The sequence below is a fragment of the Emydura macquarii genome, unplaced genomic scaffold, assembly GCF_026122565.2.
Source record: "Emydura macquarii macquarii isolate MOO-44397 ecotype Brisbane River unplaced genomic scaffold, CSIRO-AGI_Emac_v2 contig_3530, whole genome shotgun sequence".
NCBI lineage: Eukaryota > Metazoa > Chordata > Testudines > Chelidae > Emydura > Emydura macquarii.
In genome coordinates, this window is record NW_027133667.1 from 1,115,887 (window position 1) to 1,134,005 (window position 18,119).

At 39.9% G+C, this 18,119-nt stretch overlaps 1 protein-coding gene across 2 annotated transcripts; it reads right to left on the reverse strand.

Moving 5' to 3' along the window:
- Positions 1 to 321: 321 nt before the first annotated feature.
- Positions 322 to 18,057, reverse strand: TDG (thymine DNA glycosylase). 2 transcript variants are annotated; one of them, XM_067536332.1, is made up of 11 exons: positions 17,498 to 18,057; positions 16,676 to 16,927; positions 14,818 to 14,966; positions 10,068 to 10,285; positions 9,468 to 9,537; positions 5,819 to 5,954; positions 5,648 to 5,730; positions 5,472 to 5,566; positions 4,129 to 4,300; positions 3,664 to 3,792; positions 322 to 2,597 (listed from the first exon to the last, which is right to left on the reverse strand). In XM_067536332.1, the coding sequence occupies exons 2-11, from the start codon at positions 16,696 to 16,698 to the stop codon at positions 2,461 to 2,463; spliced, it is 1,212 nt and encodes a 403-aa protein (XP_067392433.1). In that variant the 5' UTR covers positions 16,699 to 16,927; positions 17,498 to 18,057; the 3' UTR covers positions 322 to 2,460. The 2 variants fall into 2 exon arrangements, with proteins under 2 accessions (XP_067392433.1, XP_067392432.1); XM_067536331.1 differs by having other exon boundaries at positions 322 to 2,600.
- Positions 18,058 to 18,119: the final 62 nt, after the last annotated feature.

The following is an 18,119-nucleotide window of genomic DNA, read 5'->3' on the forward strand; positions in this document are numbered from 1 at the left end:
TAAACAAAATGGATTTTAATGCAATATCTTGTATCTTCAAAAGAAGATTCCAGTTGCTTGCTGAAAAAAATCTATACCAGCAGTACTTGCAGTTTTGAGTACAAGATGTTTTAGTTTTCCAATCCCGCTTTTTTAAGCAGCATTACATCAAAATGAAACGGAACACATCAGTGAGTATAATTTTCTTATTCAGAGCAGCCATTTAGTGCCTCTTTTCAAAACACTACAGTGAAATCATTCATCAGGTGTTTACATGCATCATAATCAGATCCCATCACTAGCAAGAGGGCAAAAATATCACACTTTAGCACAATAAAATACTCCAATCCAAGTCCTGATTTTATTGTGAACAGTAGTTTTTCAAGATGGGTTTAAAACTTTCATGTTACAGCACCAATTTGAGAGAATGCACACACATTACTCGCCATATTTAATTAAATTATTGTACATTTAACTCTACTTTATACCTACATAATCTAGTTGGTGCCTCTGGCAAAGAACAGAGCTTTCCCTTCAAATTAAAAAGACACCTTTACAGAAGTTATGTACTATTGCAATATCTACTCAGCAATAGTAATGACATGCTTCACACACTTTTGTTGAAAAATAAATTGAATTGTTACAAATCCCTGATGCAAGGCACTTTTGAGCACCTGCAGGAACATGTCCGTGTAAACAGTGATACATGATACAGTACGTTTTAAATAACAAATGAACAATTTCCATCTCTTTGACCATATAATGAACACTGAGGCTAACAAACATGATCAGAACCACAATGCACATTTTGTCTTGATATAAAAAGTTCTCTAGGATTAAGCCACATCACTGGGGAAGAGAACTGTAATCATGCCTGCCTCCCACTGAGCTGCCAGTGTGCTACCTGTGTGTGGGAGATCCAAAGTTGTTAGCAGGCTTAGGTTCTACATTAACTGGATCCATTCAAACCATGATGGCAACTGCCAAAGTGTGTGAAGAACGGATTTAAAACTCTGGTAGTGTAATATTTGACCAGTTTGGATTATGAAGATACAGTTTGTGCATATTTCAAGTATACAAAGATCACTAAAACGTTCAATGTTTTGATAGCTTATTGCTTTTGCTTCAAGCCATAGCTTCCCCTCTCTATTCAAAAGAAAGGAAGAGTGATATTTTATGCACAAACATGGAAAACTCATTTCAATCCCTGAATATTACATTGGCCACATAAGTCAAAGTTTGTGTAGAGACATGAACTATTTAAGTTCTTTAGAAGACTGTATTTTCCAGGATTGACTTTATATTCTTATAGCAGCAGCCTGTGGCTTTAACTTCATCCCATAATTATTTTGGGGGGCAGCAAGAAGGAGAAATCCTTATAAGCTCTTAGAGATAGGAAGGAACTGAGAGCTATTTTGGAAGGGAGCTGAACATCTGGAGTATTATCCCCAGTGCTGTTCCAATCCCATGCTAGTTTTTCCCTTTTGGTGATATGTGCAAATAAGGTGGCTGCTCTTTGATTTTACAGGGAGCATGGCCTCTCCATTTTCCACAAGGTTGCTCTCCAAGCTGGCCAGCATGAAGGTGTTCTCTCTCTCTATTTAGTGCTGTTGCTGCACTACAAGGAGCTGCTCAGTATAAGCCAAGTAAGAAGTCTGGGACCAGCCATGGAGGAGAGAGGGGGATCTTTAACTCCAGAGCCCAACAGCCTCCACCTCATTTCTTAAAGGGGAAAGTGGATACTAGGCAGCCTTATCTCAAGACAACTAAGCAGGAGTCTTCAAGCCCTGCCCCCACTTAACACATTGGATTCTCCTCCTCCCTTTACAATGTGGGGGAGATGAAGTCAAGTCTCTTAGCGCTCCAGGTGGTCAACAGGCTAATAAGCTGAATGGAAATGGAGCTCAGAAAGCAAAGTGGGAAACTTGTGGCAGAGAACTGAAGACAAGCCTTGAAAATGTACAAGTCATTAACTACATTGACTTTAAAACCCTATTCCCTATGAGAGCAGGGCTACACTGTCAAGCAGCAGTGGTAATCTTAACCATCAAGTGGCTTTCATGTTCCCATTTTCCCCTCTCTATATATCAAAGGGTTATGAAATATCCCAACACATGAAGGAATCAGTAAAAAAAAGTGTAATTCCATAGACGACTGCACTACAAATTACAGAATTAAAGTAACCCCCAAAAGAAATCAGTCTTCACATACGAGAAATCGGTTTGTCAGAAACTGCAAGAAACGGTGTAAGTTAAATATAAAACTCATACAAAAAAGGGCTCTTTTTTTAAAATGTTAGACATTTCCTTAAAAATGACCTACTTCATAGGATTAAATCTACCACACAATTGGTTTGGACTATAATAAAATACCTAAGATGTAAAATACTATTAAAATGCTTCAGTCAGAGAACTGAGGTACCATTCTTGGTAACTGCATTAAAACTGCAGCATTTATGCAGAGGTGCCACAGAGGCAGCTTTTACACACGGCTTTCTGCGTGCTCTTGTGCCCCACTGTTATTGAATTCTGGAATCTGGTCTGTGAAGGATTGCATCATCCATTGTCCATTAGGAACATCACCAAAGGATGAGCCCCCATTGTACTCTGGATTGTTTGCTGCTAGAAAACAAAACAAAAGTATTCATAGTTTAGTTGGCATTATAGCGGCAGGAAAGTTTCAGAAAAAGTTGATTTTGATGAAAATTTTCCAAGCATTATCTTTTTCACTTTTCAGTTAGCTCTAATAGCTGTGGTGCAAAGACATACTTGTTTTCGGTTTTTACATTTAGTCTTTTACTTTTGGTTACTGTAGTCCATGTTAACTTCCTAAAATATAACTTTGGTTTATCTGAATTGTGACAGTAAATTTGAGCAGAAGATCAGCACAGAACACATTTAAAAATCCTCAATTTTGTTTGCATCCTGCATACCCAGACTGCATAACACCACACAAAACCCCAGTGTGTTCCAGCTATTATATGAAAATAAGAAATGAATTTGTAAAATCATGAACAGGAAATATAGGCTGCAATCTACATCAGAGAGAGAGATTAGGACACGAAATTTCCAGACCTTTACCAGAAGTTGGCAATTTTCCATATTTTTGAATATATATATATATATATTATATATAAAAATCCTGTTCAGTTGTGACTGATGGCACTTTCTCCATTTTTGGTTTAAAGTGAAAACCAGAATCCCTAATTTTGACTATTCTGCTACAAAGTTCCAACTCTCCTTCTGTTTCTCCCTTCGTGTTTTTTCTGTTGCTTATAACTTTCATAAAAATGATAATTATGATGCTCTAATAGGTTGGTTCCACATGACTTGTAAATTATTACAGTTATTTTTACACAACAGATTTGTGTAAAATTATCTAAAATCTGTTATTTAAAATCCAAAAGTTGTTTGAAGTTGCAGAAAATATTTTATTTAAATGCAAGTCAGTGTCCAGGAAAAGAGAAAGTCTCCCCTCCTTCCCCCAAAAAAGAAAAGGGAGCCCTAATGTTCAGACAAAGTGATACAGAAAAAATTATAAATTTAACAGTTTAAATACTGTTGTACTTCAAAACTTTAAATAAAAGCTGTGGAAGCTGCCTGTAATGGTAGAAATGAAGAAAAATAATCCTAGTATATTCACTTAAAGATTTGTGGATTAAAAGCCAAAAGCATCTCATTTTACCTGTTCCATTTGAAGCAAAATTACACTGTTCATGCTCACAGGTTGTTTTCTCACTATAACCACTACCATATGCCGCTTCGTAACCTGGATCATATTTTTCTTCTTTAACTGCCATCTTTTTAGCATCCTCTGGAGAAAAAGGCCTCAAAAATGTTAATCTTCAGGCTAATAGTGAACCATAAACATTACATCACACAACACTGCATACGTTTATTTTTATTTTAAACGAGTTCTTATCCCACCATCCATGAGATAATGGGTAATTAAGCTTTTAACAAAACATAAGTAACATGCTTAGTTCTATACCATCTGTTGTAGATTAGTTGGAATATAGTTCCATGTTTCCTATAATTCTTTATTTACTTCTATCTATTAGATAGTTAGATAGAATCATTCTATCTAATCAAGCCTGATGATATGGCTACCACATAAACTGTAAGAAAAGATTACCAAAAAGTACTATACCTTGTGCAAGCTGTAAATCAAACGTATACTGCACCTCCTGCACCTCTGTGTTTGGCATAATGCCTTTCAATTGATCCCTTAAATCTTTAAGCTTTATGTAATAATGAACTTTATCCTGTGCACGAGGAAACTGAGCACATCTTGCACTGGATGATGGCATAACATAGCAGAGCTTTACAAGAGAGACAACAAAAAGCAAGCAATGCTAAATTAGTGGTCAGTAAAACATACAGTATGTAAAACCTCAAGAATAACTTAGCACTTAACCATCTGTATGTCTTTAAGCCTTTATATAAAGATTAGTTAATCCTCATGAGATGGGGTAATACATACTTCCTTGTTTTCCTGTACCTGCTGAGGATCTTAACTCAGACAGAAAAGCAAGATCAGCTGACCCAGCTATGACAATTTATAGCACCCGATGATCTGCCCTAGAGAAACTCAGATTTAAAATGAACTCAGAAAAATGAAGTGACTTGCCCAATAACATATTATAATTCTTATTTATGAATAATATAGTATTTATGAATGTATTTACTGCCGTATTTATGAATTAGAACGCAACCCACATGGTTACACGGGATTATTTATCTTTAAAACAGATACAGTATTAAAATTCAAGGAATCCATCAAAGGGATATTTTAAGAACAGTTAGCGGATCAAGTCTATGAACATTCTATACATGCTAGTAATTTATCGTCCACTCTTACTTATAGTCCACCATTAAAATATTCTTCCTCAAAGAATTTTATTGAATCATCAAAATTCAACAAGTGCAACTGCAAGTCACCTTTAGAAAGCTGCATTTAAAGTACCGATATCCTTGCGTACCCAGATACAGCAATTTTGTTCCTAGCAATTATAGCACAGTGCCTGACTAAGTGTTCCTTCTCTCACGCTTGGACTAGTGTCAAGGTCATCCTCCAGTCCCCCAATGTTAACAAAATATGTGTTGGGGAGGGATGGCAGGGGGCGGGGGGTTGTACAGTAGTATTTAAATTGGATTTTTGAGTTTCTGAATGGCATACTTGTCAAGTTGTAGTATCCTATATGTGCGTAAATTAGGGGTATTCATGATGGCATGTACATTTTTTATTCTGACTATAGTTACATGCTGAAAAGGCATCTATCCTGCTGACAAATACACCATTTCCAAAAGCAAACCTTTATACCCATAGAAAAGTCTGGCTGAGGAAAGAATAATATTTGCCCAGTCCCATTCTCTTCAGTTTAAATAAGACACCTTCACTTCCCTACACACATTTTGGGCAAAATTCACCACCGGGATAAGTTGGTGCAAGTTTCACTAGTGTTGAAATAACCAAACTTTGCAAGAACTTACAGTTTCTGTGTCTGGGACTTTGTGGGGCTGCAATCCAAATTCCAAACGTTTAACCTTTACTCCAAAAACTTCTTTACTAAAAATTTCATAAATACCTAAAATGAAATGAAGATAGATCATTATATGCCACATAGAAGGTCGCTAAAAAGAGTGTGATTCAAAATTAAGAGTCTCACATTTTCCATTAAAAACTGCTATGCGAGGTTTATACTTTTGCAGTTTTTCCATCAGAATTCGTCCTCCTTCTCGAAACTCTTTGCTAAATGAGAGAAAACAATCGCATTCTACATTAAGACCTTGGCTACTACTCATTATTTAAAATATGGCATTATCCTATATCATCCTACCTGGAGAGGTCTTTGCTACCTGGTGTTGTTCTTTCTACCATGTTTGTAAATCCAATACCATATTTTTGTGGTAAAGTGTGGTCATCCATATGGTTCAACTGTTCCTCACTCAGCCCCGACATAAAGAGACACTTCCCTGTGAAGAGAAGATATAAGTTTGCTCAGATGCATTCTAAAATACTGAATGATTGATGCCATGTGAAAGATGCCAAAATACTATAATGAAATATTTGTTTCTAAGGAGATATTAAAATGAAGAAAAACATGAAAGCTATTTAAAAAAAGGACTGCCCGGTATATAATATTGGAATGCTAAATAGTCCATGTTAAGCAAATATAATTTATTTCAGAAGATGACTGCCTGATCTACATTTATTTATTTTAAGATTGCCAATAGCAAGCATTGTTTCTGCAGTACTTCAAGACAGAAAATCCCTGATGAAAAATGTAATGCAACCACCGGATTCCCTGTCTCCATTAAAAGGGTTTTGTTCCTAAAAATTAGATTTGGAGTTTGAATTTCATGACTTATGTAAAAATGGAATAACTTTGATCAATATCTATTTTCACTTTATTCTATTTGGTTCTTCTCGTGAAGCCCAGGACCTTAAAGTTAACATTAGAAGCATTGTCCTAGGCAAGGAGAATTCATTGTGGTGCTGGAGATAACACATTTTCAGCAATTCTTCCTTTCCTGCAAGGATATAAACAAAAAGCAAACTCAAATACGTCACCCCTACAGACAGGGGTTCAAAACAAAGAGCACGAAAAGAAAGCAATATTGGTCAAGCAAAAAAACTGAAAGGTTATTTAACTTCTTAAATGAAAGTCCTCCTTACAAATCTAGGCTATACTAACATTAAGGAAATTGATACGGTTAATGGTAGGAACCCAAAATGGTGCAAGCCATGGCTGCATCTGAGATTTCCTTGAGGATCATCTGAATTGCTATACATGTTCAACACATTCCGACTTTTACGGATCTCGATATCATGTTTACAGTCAGCAACCCAACCGTATCTTTATGATGAAAGCCACTCCTCTTGATGTTCATCTATTATTCTCCACCTACATAAAAACCCACACCAATTCTTACCATTTCAGAAGTTGTTTTTCCATTATATTTGTGGTATGCCTATTGTTAGTCTAATTTACTAACTTATCCTGCCATCGCTTGTCTTTTTTTGTATTGGACGTGGGTTGTTTGAATGTTAATAAGTAGATGAACATTTTATTGTATTTGAGTCATGTCGTGTGCTGTACACTGCCATGAACTCTTCAGCATAAAGCATGCACGTTTTTTGTGTACTTAAAGTTCTTATCTTATGGATTTCAGTACTATTTCTGCCCCTCCCCAATTTTTGATGTAGCATGAAAAGTTTAAAATGACAAGTTTAGTTTGTCTCACTGTAAACAAACATCTTCACACTACATAATGGTTTTATCAGCATGCACATATTTGGACTGATGCATAATATGTATTTTACTAAGTCCAATGCTCATTATGATGCTGGCATGTCAGATGCCTGTTCTTGCCCAGGCTGCTAAGAAGTGACAACCTCATAGTTGGGGACCAGACCAGTACAGCCTGCATAGCCGCATCATATCCACAGACCATGTTTGTGGATAGGATGCAAATACAAATTTTGTATGTAGAGCCCTGCAAATTTGTGGATATCCATGGACCATTTTTGCAGATCGAATGTGGATACAAATTTTGCATCCGCACAAGGCTCTGCAGACCAGGTCACCTGTACATTAGTTTTGCTTAAAATAGGTATTAGTCTTGTAAGAATGTATTTAGTGTTTAGACTCTATGAAATGCTTGTATATTGCTGCATGTATTAATCTCACTTATAATATCTATAGCCCATGTTATAAGATAATATTTAAGTGTTTGCTCTGAAATGGTAAACCTCCCCCAGTCAGAAAAGAAACATTACCAACTGTGAAACACCAGTTTGGCACAGCAGGTGTTAATCTCCTGTCCAACCAAAGAAGGCCCATAGACACCAGACAAACAATTGTGGAACCCCAGACGACAAAGGACTTTGATTGCTCCTCCTCCACACATGAAGAGGAGACCTGCATGTGAACTCGTCCCATCAGCTTGAATTCTGGAGAAAGGGAATAAAAATCCCTGACAAGAAACTGCATCTTTTTGGTTGTTTGAACTGTGAAGGGCCAGAGACTAAGTTGAAGCCAGAGATCCTCCGGTGGTCTGCCCTGAAAGACCCCTTAAATAGACAGATCGCTACAATTCTATCATTCTTAGAATTTAGATGGTAACTCATTTATGTGTATATGTTTGCTTGCTTTAACCTGTAAATAACTTTCTTATTTCTTTTTCCTAGTTAATAAATCTTTAGATGTTTTATTATAGGATTGGCTACAGGCGTCTTTGATATAAAATCTAGGGTACCAATTGACCTGGGGTAAGTGACTGGTCTCATGGGACTGGAAGCAACCTGTATGTGGTGTGATTTTTTGTGTAAGTGACCATTTTTCACTAAGTCCAGGTTGCCTGGGTGGCAAGATAGTCTGGACAGTCTAAGGGGTCTGTCTGTAACTCCGTGCTAGGACTGGTGGAATTCCTGGGTTACTACATTTGTTACTGGCTTGGTGAAGTCTAATTATAGAATACATCACCAGTCTGAGGTATCTGCCCTGTTTTTGACAGTCTGCCCTGAGGTAGGCGCTCATGGTTTTGCACCACTCTAGACAGCATAACACTCATTTCAGAGAAAAATAAGTGAAAAGTCCACTAACAAAAACCCAGTACAAGATGTAGGCCCCAGACTTGTGTCTTTAAACCAGCCTTTAATCTGGATGTCATTCCTGTTAACATCAACAGGTGCTCACACAGATCAAAGACAGACACAGTTGTTTATAAAGATCCCAGTAAATAAGCTATTGCACCCACCTACAACAGGAAGTGGTGGATGAGCCCCAATTTGTTTACAGTGAATCACAAATTAAGTAGAATTTTTGTACTTCTCCTTTCAACTCCAATAGCAACATTCAGAAGGAAAGCGTCCAGAATTTTTAAAATAAATAAAGCAGTTGTAAAGGTATGGCAATATTTTTTACCTCTAACGGTGTTCCTTTAATGTTAGAAACTAAAAGTTTGGGGTTCTGGAAAGGGGATGGAAGGGGTTTGTGTTTTAATCAGACATTTAAGAGGTTTGTTAATAAAGAGGTAAACATAGAATTAATAGGGCATTCAGAAAACTATATCTGGGAAAGGTGGTGGGTTTTTTTCTGTTTTTATTCTGAAAGTTGGTGACTGTTGATTTATAAAAAAGCCAAGAAAAAAATCAATTACTAGTAATTGATTTTTATTTAAATTATATGCTGTAATAAACTAAGATTAAACAAAATTTGTTTTTTCAATGATATAATCTTGTAACTATGTTTACATAATTCTGAATCCGCTTTTATAAACAAAATCAGAGGAATCACTGATGATCCATCTTTGTTTTGCTTATGTGGCTTTACATGACAGAACATATTACTGTGCGCTTGTCATTAAATTACACACAACACTCAGACTGTTTAAAAAACTGAAAATACAAACAGCCTACTTTAAAATGTCACGTTATGACAGAATTCGACAAATCTCAATAAATACAAAAGAAAAAAAACTTACAAAAGTGGTTTCCAGGTCCAGGATAATGATGCCCTTTGTAGGCTGCCATTAAACCCGGGTTTATGCCAATCTAGAGAGCAAAGGATTAGTAAATTGTAGATTCAAAAACTTTTAAAATAATGAAGGGAAAAAGGAATATGTTTCTCAAACTTGCAAATCTCATATAATAATGCATTTGTCAAATCTATTAATCACAGTTCAACTAAATTTTCAATGATCATTTCAAGATTTTAAAACTTTAAGATGAGATCTGAGTTTATAGGTGTAATGTCATAGGACTATCTCAACATATACTTCACAATCATTGATTTAGTACTTAGGGGAAAACAATAAGGAAAGAATCAAGAATAGTAGTATTTGGTGACTACATATGAAGTTTCCACCTTCCAATACATTTAAATTCAGGATTTTTCATAAACTAGAATGCTGTTACTATAATCCTTGACAGAAAGTGTGAAGCTACTGTACACAAATAACTTGGATGTTACTTTATCCTGGGAGACCTCACCATGAAAATGCTAGATAAACAGTAAAGTAAATCACAATTAATGAGTTACACTTTAAAATGCTACTTAAAATGTGTAAGTGTGTAAGACTTACAATTACAATATCCAGATTGAAGGTCAAAATATCAGGAAGAGTCTTGGTCAAAAGCTCAGCTTCAGACACACCATTAAAACGGTCCACTTTTCTTTTGACTTTGAATTTATCTGTGATCTTCTCTTGCTTGCCTTTTGATTTAGTTGATTTAGATGCTTTAGCAGCCGGTGTTTTTGGCTCTTTTGATTTGGTTTTTCTCTTCCTTCCCTTTGAAACTTCTAAAACACAAAGTAATAGTTTTCTTTTTGCATGGTTTTTCTAAAAGTGTAGTAGAACTGTTTTTATGTTTTATGTCAAACATTAATACAAAAATATGCTGGTCAAATTTTAACTTGTCTACCAAAAATTGTTCTCATCTTCAAAATATTCATACAAAATAATCCTTACATGAAACAGCCTTCAGATGAAGCGCTGTTTTCCAGGTTCTGTATGAACAGCACTAGCCCATGTCAGAAAGTGAAGTTGTGGAGGTTTAGGTTCACGCTACCAGACAGACAATACTGGCATATTTTGCTTTGACAGATGCTGGGAACATGAAAGGGGAGCGTTTGGTTTCATTTGCTACTGATGGAAATTAGACTCACTGTCCAATGGAATGTTATTTTATCTCATTGGGAATATTATTATATATAGGATCACCTACATCAAAATCAGAGTTCAGGTTTAATGAACACATAGACCAGGGGTGTCAAACTCGCTGATGGTGACGGGCCAAATTCTTGTAAACTGCACTTCACAGGGGCCATGCAATACCCTTCGCCGAAAAATTCGGGCCATCTTCTCCTTCTCAGCGGCGCAGCATCAGCCCTTTTCGGCAGCGGGATTTCGCGGGGGACCATGTTGCTGAGAAATCTCTTTAAGTGCCAATGCATTGCCGATCTAAGAGTCTTAAAGTGTCGATGCTGGACGCAGAGAAATTCCTTTAAGTGCCAATGCCCTCACTTTGGGCAGCAGCACGTCTCAAAAAAACTGGCCAGACGCGGGCCGGATCAAAAAGGTTCGCGGGCCGGATGTTTGACACCCCTGACATACACTGTTACTTTACAGAAAATGTAAGATGTTCTCAAGAAAAGTCCACACAATTTCCCTACCATGCTTCCTAATTAACTATGCCTATTACTAAGTCTTTAGCCATCTGGGACTTTACTAGAGAAATTAAGTTTTGCAGATAGCCCTTTACGGACACACGACAGTTCTGCTATAAATTATGATAGCTGACTTAAAGAGTTACATGCTTGCTAGCCACTGTAGATACTGGGAGTTTCACATTTTCTTATGTGCTTAGCCATCCCATCTTGTCTCATTTTTTAAGAATTGTTTTAAAAAAACAAACAAACTTTAAAATTATTTCCATGTTGTAAATACATGCAGAGCAAAAACTACATACCTATGAGCAGTGTAGCCACTGTGAATGTATAATAATTTATTTAAAAAACAAAAACGCTCATATTGCTTAGATGGCAGAGCAGATAGCCTCTAGGGATAGAAGTTTGGCACAATTACTTGGCTGACCAATAGCTGAAGAGCAGGTAACGTTTCAGAGAAGAAGGATCTCAAACAAATTTGAAAATATTTGGTCTGACTATTTAAAAATCCTTGATTAATTCAGAGCTGATGGAAACTGAGATGTTCTCCTTTCCCCTCCATATCCCCTTTCCTTTCCTCTTCATTGTGTCTTGTGTGTCACCCTCCCCTCCTTATTTTTGGAAAAAAGTCAATACAATAGAATCCCGTTTATCCAACACTCCCTTAAATGGCTCTCCGCATTTCCTGAACAACCAGGACTCTAGGGCCAGAAGCAAGCGCTCTCTCCTGTGGGCACTAGATGGCGATGCAGAATTGCATTTTCCCCATTCTCTGGTTTATCTGGAATTTTGATTATCTGATCTGGCCCCGATCACAGTTAGACTGGATAAACGGGGTACTACTGTATAAATTGGAAAAAAACCAAAAAAAACCCCCAAAAACCCTGAACAAACCACCAGTACTTCAGTTCTCACAGTTGAAGAAACTACAACGTTGTGGCTATAGAACACAAATCAAGATGGCAGTAGTCACACAGATAATTTATATCAACATGCCATATACACCAATCCCTTGGAAACACTTCAAGAGGTAAGAAGATTTCATAATATGCTTTTCTTTTGTTTTATGGGTGGAGACAGAAGTAGTAAAGCCTAAGTTCAAATGAATAATACTGCAAGTTCTACTCTGTTACAGTGGACTTCAGTTTACATATACAAAGGCTTATGAATAGAGATCACAGTTTCTCAGCACCTAGCATACTTTAAGGTGCTGGGTGAATAGTATATTAAAAGAAAGCAGGAAGATAAATGACTAAAAGATAACATCATAATGTAAGGTATAAGCTTGCCTCTACCAAAAACCCAGCCCAACAGCATACACAGGAAATCTGAATAAAACTGCATGATCTATTTCAAGTTTATCCTTCTCTGAACAGAGACATCCTCCAATGAGGCGCAACTTGAGTGCACCATAAACCTTTCCATCTGATGAAGGCAGACCATAAGGGAATTTGTTATCTAAGATCCTAGGATACATATGCACAGGAAGTAATTCATGCAGTTGAGACCAAAAAAAAAAAATCTTTGAACTTCTAGCACAGAATTTCTGTACTTACTATCAGCTCTGACACTACCTTGGTCATGACATGTAATTTGTGATGATTTTCTGCCCACCCTCCTAACATTTGGACACTAATGAACAGGGCTTGAAAAACCCAAACACTCATTTAACAGTGGCAAGTGACAAACCTAACCCATCAACTAATGCAAAATTTAAGCTTTTCTTTTTTTTAAAAACTTTTGACATAAGGATAATTTTTTAGATGAGAAATAAATACAATGGACACAGCATTGCCTTCCTGAGTCTGCAGGCATCGGTGGTGCTTTGCCAAGCAGCAGCATAACAAAATTAGCACCACACTAATCTTTCACTACTGCTATTCAGAACTGCAATGGACAGCAGTGAAACTGCTAAGAATCATGTTAGTTTCACAGTCTTTCGCTGCTATTTAGGAAAGCTATCAGCAACAGCAGTCATGCACTGAGTTATTCACAAGAAAGGAGGACCCAAAAAATTGGAGTCTGTGGGTGGGGCAAAACAGATCTCCCTCTTGCTCTTATTGCAGGAGCAAGAAATCTTTGCCAGTGGTCATAGAATGAAAGAGACCCACTCCTACTCCCAGGAGCCAGAAGACTCTGAAGAGAGAAAAGCAATCTCTTCCTCACTCCCAGCAGCTAAAAGAGGATTGAATTTCAAGTTTATCAGACACGTACTACCTAGAGACTATCACTACAGACAGAGCTCCCCAGGAAGAGTTTCAGGGACAGCATCCTAGCAGGAAATCCCAACAACCTCGCTCTTCCCAAGGCTGGGAGTTGATGGGCTTCTCACCAGTGAGTCACACCACCTTGTCTTTCATATCTATCTCTGGAGAGTAGGTTTAATCCTCTTGTTAGTGCATGTCTGGTAAGTTTTTCAAGCCCTGCTAATGAGCCTGTGGAGACTTCACCTAGTTCAGTGCTTACAGCAAGACCTTGGAATAGCTTGATAATGGAATATTACTGGAACACCTACAGCAAAATGGAAGTGTAATTATAGACACTGTTTCCTTACAGCAACATGGAACTCTCCCCATGCAAGAGAAGCCTAACTTTACTAAATACAATAGTCTAGTTGTGCATTAACTGTAGTGAATAGTATAGTGTCTCTGTTACAATGACCAGGGCATTTACTGTTTGAAATAGAAAATGGAGATTCTCTATACAATTTCATCTTGCCATGGGTTAAAGCAACTACTGTGAAAGTAAATATTTATGTAGATGTGGCACACAATTAAGCATGGGATACCATCACCCCCGATTTAACATTCTAGCATTATGTTAGTACAGAGAGACTCTCACCTATATTCAAAATATGGATAAAGGATTAATTCTGAGATAGTGGAAAAGTGCAGTTACTACAGATTTAAAACTAGCTTTCGAGCATAGTAGACATTACTGACTTTTTAAAAGAGAGTGATATGTGGGGCAAGAAGTAAGCAATAAGATGACAATATTGCACAGGCTCCCATTCTGGCATCCTTAACACCAAAACTAACAAACAAACAGAAGATATATAGGAGGTTGAAAGAAAAAAGATAATAGGGGCTATCTAGAAATGCTCAGAGCATAAACATTAAATGCACCTGAAGGCATGGTTTATAGCCTTCTCGTATTTGTTAGAGGTTTAAAGTTAGTTGTACAGTAGTAATTAAAAACGTACAATGATTACAATGCACCACAAACACACAGTAATTAAATATGTAACCCTAATAAAAGATTTTCAGTAAAACAAGATTCTATGCTAATTTTACAAAATTGCTATGAATATTTATTAGCTGAAGCAAAAAGTCTAGTTGCCTGCCTTTTACCATGATGACCTATTTAGAAAAACCATAACATAAAATCAACTGATAGTTTACTCCCTTACGAAAAGTATCACTCATCCCGGAAAATCAGACTTTGGCAAGGCTAAGCTATATCAAAACTACAACCAGGGTTTGCTTTGTATTTTCCTATATACATGCAGCAATATTTTTGTTATTCTTCTGAACACTTGTTCAAAAAGTGCCAAGAAAAGAAAAACCAGCAGACTAGAGAAGCAAGTTATTAAGACAAATCATCCTTGAAAATCAACTACTAAGTATCAATTTCATTTTCAGCCTAGTTAATCAAAATTTTACTACCTTGAATAGGTTCTTGAGCAAAGTTTGGATCTGGAACGCTCTCTACAGTCTGTTGTTCATTCATAATTTCCATGTTAGGAGCTGCAGTCATCACTTGATGAAATGGAAACGTATAAAATGCTTGAGCTTGCTGAAGAGGAGAATAATATCTTAAATGAAAAAAGTCACTATTGTTAGCCATATATCCTAAATATAAGAAAATTCTGAAATATTAATAACCTGTTCAGTACATTACTCAATCAAAATAAAACCATGATATTCTAAACCAGAGTTGGCATACGCTGCATGTTATACTCTGCATTTACAGTAAAGCATAGACTATCCAACTCCATTAAATAATAAGCGGATGCTTCTGATCACATAGTGGGTATCAAACATTGCTAAACACAGAAGTGACACTCCCTCCTCCTTTTGAATTAATTTAATATTAACCATACAAGACTCAGAATATTCAGATTATTACAGCCACATTAAACATATACCTTATTTTCTTCTACTTTTCTATAACACTTTACATTTGTAAAATTATATCATCAAATACACAGAGTGTGGGCAATCTAGCTGAGTTAAAGCTGTTGACCGACTAACTTAGGCCTTGTCTACACTACAAAATTATGTCAACCTAATTTAAGTCGACATACAGCCACTGCAGTAATTATGGTGGTGGTTCAAGTCCACACTACACCCACTCTGTCCACGGTGCATGTGCTTACCAGAAGTGCTTTCACTGACTTAACTGTGTGGTGCACTGATGGCCTTGGGGTAAGGGAGGCTCCAGCTAACAGTCCAAGCTCTCAGCCCTGGGGGAGGGAGGCTCCAGCTGAGAGTCCTGCCCAGGGCTGAAAGCCAACAGTAGATGTAAGGATACTGTGTTGCCCTAACTACATCAACCTAAGAACTACACCTCCCACAGACTTGGCATAATTAGGTCGGTGTAGAGGATGACTTACATTGGCGGGAGCAACGTTGTAGTGTAGACACTTATAGGGTTTGGTTGACATAAGCTGTTCCGTAGTGTAGACCAAGCCTTAGAATTAGGTGGATGAGGTAGTATCTTTATTGGACCAACTTCTGTTGGTGACAAAGACAAGCTTTTGAGCTTACACAGAGCTCTGTGACCCGAAGAAGAGCTCTGTGTAAGCTGAAAGCATGTTCCTCTCACCAACTGCAGTTGGTGCAGTAAATATTACCTTATTCACCATGTGTCTCAAATATCCTGGGATCAACACGGCTACAACACTGCATACAACAATTAGAATTAACTGACTTTTGCCCACTTTAAATTTGCTAAACCTTGCACCAAATTACTTCATGTTATCTAACACATACAGAGGGTGTGAAAGCCCTTTGGGTTGCAAGATGTTGCAGATGCCTAGGCAATTAACCATAGCGTGCACTGCTTAATATCGTTAAGCAATACTGTACCAAGCACCCGCCTGTGACCTCAGAGACACTCCTGCACCCCGCACACATGCATGCAGAGACTCCTGCTCCAGACGCACACACATCACCCCGAAATACAGTGGCCCCCATAAAGCCCCTATATAGACCCACAAACCCCCATTCACACACAGACACCCCCCCACACCCACACCCAGACACAGCCCCCTGCTCCAGACACCCCCATTTACACACAGACCCCCTCCCCCACCCAGCCGGGCCGAGCACCCCCTGGACACCATCCCTGGGGCTGCCCGATCCCCGCCACACTCACGTCACCAGGCGTAGGGCCCGGCCGTTGGGAACCGGCTCAGGGAGGGGGGGGCGCTGTTACCGGGGAGGGGGGGGGCAGAAAGAGGCGCAGCAGCGGCAGGGCCCCCCCACACCAGGCCAGGCCTAAATCCGGTTGCCCGCGTACCTGCCCGGCTCCTCGGCTTCCATCCCCTGGCGCCGGTGCGTCCAGCCTAGCGGGCCGCAGTGAGCGCCAGCGGAGCCCGGTCACTGCTGCTGTTCTGCTGCCGCTCGCTCCCTCCCGGCTCCAGCCGTCCGCGCCTTCCGGTTCCGCCTCACACACAGCCAACGTCACGCGCGTCAGTCAGCGCCGCGCCGACCGGTCACGTGGGGGGGAAGGGGCATCCAATCAAGATCGGGCACCCGCCGCGTCATGAGGCTGGCGGAGAGGGGGAAGAAGAGGAGAAATAGGGTGAGGAAAGGGAAGGGGGAGGAGCCTGTCTGCTCCCTCGTCCTACCGCCGAGGGGTGGTGGACCACGGCAGCCTGCTGCATGGATGGATAGAGGACGGACGGACAGACAGACAGACCGACCGACCCCCTCCCCCCAGCCTGTGAGATTCTCGCGGCTAGGGAGGGGCGAGCTGTGGTCGGTGAATTGCCGGATGCAGGTGAACGTGGCTGCCCGGCCAGCCCGCGGGAAGCAGGGTTTATTTCCCGCACGTGAGAGGCCGGGGCTTTGGTCACTGTGAAGGCATCGCTGAGAAGCCGTTACAAAGCGCCGGGGACCGTCCAGACAGACCGTGTGATGCGGGTTTGCCAGGCACTCCCGCTGACCTGCCCGTAGGACCGCTCCGCGCACGTCACGGCAGGTGCGTGCCTGAGAAGTGAACTAGCGCCAGGCGCGAGGAGGAATCCCACCACCACCAGCCAGTCCGTAGCGAGCGGGGCAGGACCTGCCAAAGGCTGCCGCAGACAACACCGCTGTTTTGCGCAGTAGCAGCTCTTACCACTGCCGGTGACGACGGAGGACTGGTGCGTTTCCACGGGGCTCTGAAGAGGTGAACGCTTACACCCGTGCTTACCGGTACGGGGCCTGTCCCAGCCAACAGGGCTACTTATGTTTAAAACACCGGTGAGTCATCCTTCCAGCAGGGAGACAGTCACGTGACACACGACAGCCAGGCCCTGAGTCACATGATTCGCTGAGAGGCGTTCCCACCTTCCGGGGCCCCGCCTCACGCCAGCGCTGCTACGTCCGCCTTCCTGTCTGCAGAGGGACTGACGGGCCGTGTAGCCCTTGGCGCGGGTCTGAGCGTGGAGCCTGACACCGGGGATCCCCTCCTAGCATCCCGTGTTCTGGGCAGAGCACAGGTGCTGTCAGAGCAGCGTAGCCGCGTTTTGCTGCATGCAGTGGGCGCGTTTCCCATGCCTCAGTCACCCGCAGAGGGCGATTGATAGGTGTGGCATGGCTGGGCAGTGGGGAGATTGTGGAGTTGCCCTTGGGATAAGGACAAAGAATCCTTCCAGCTGATGTCCACCGGGGGAGGCCTTATCTCTGTCGTGCGTTTAAGAGATTTGATCATGTTAGAAACACGGTTTCTTCCTCACCTGCTTTTAAACTTTGTGAAG

Coding starts and splice junctions, on each gene's coding strand:
- TDG (XM_067536331.1), bottom strand. CDS start 16,698: ATGGAAGCCGAGGAGCCGGGCAG. Junction 5,955..9,467: donor TGGACCTGGAAACCACTTTT/GTAAGTTTTTTT, acceptor TTCTCTTCACAG/GGAAGTGTCTCTTTATGTCG. Junction 2,601..3,663: donor TTTTGCTTCAAATGGAACAG/GTAAAATGAGAT, acceptor TTTGTTTTCTAG/CAGCAAACAATCCAGAGTAC.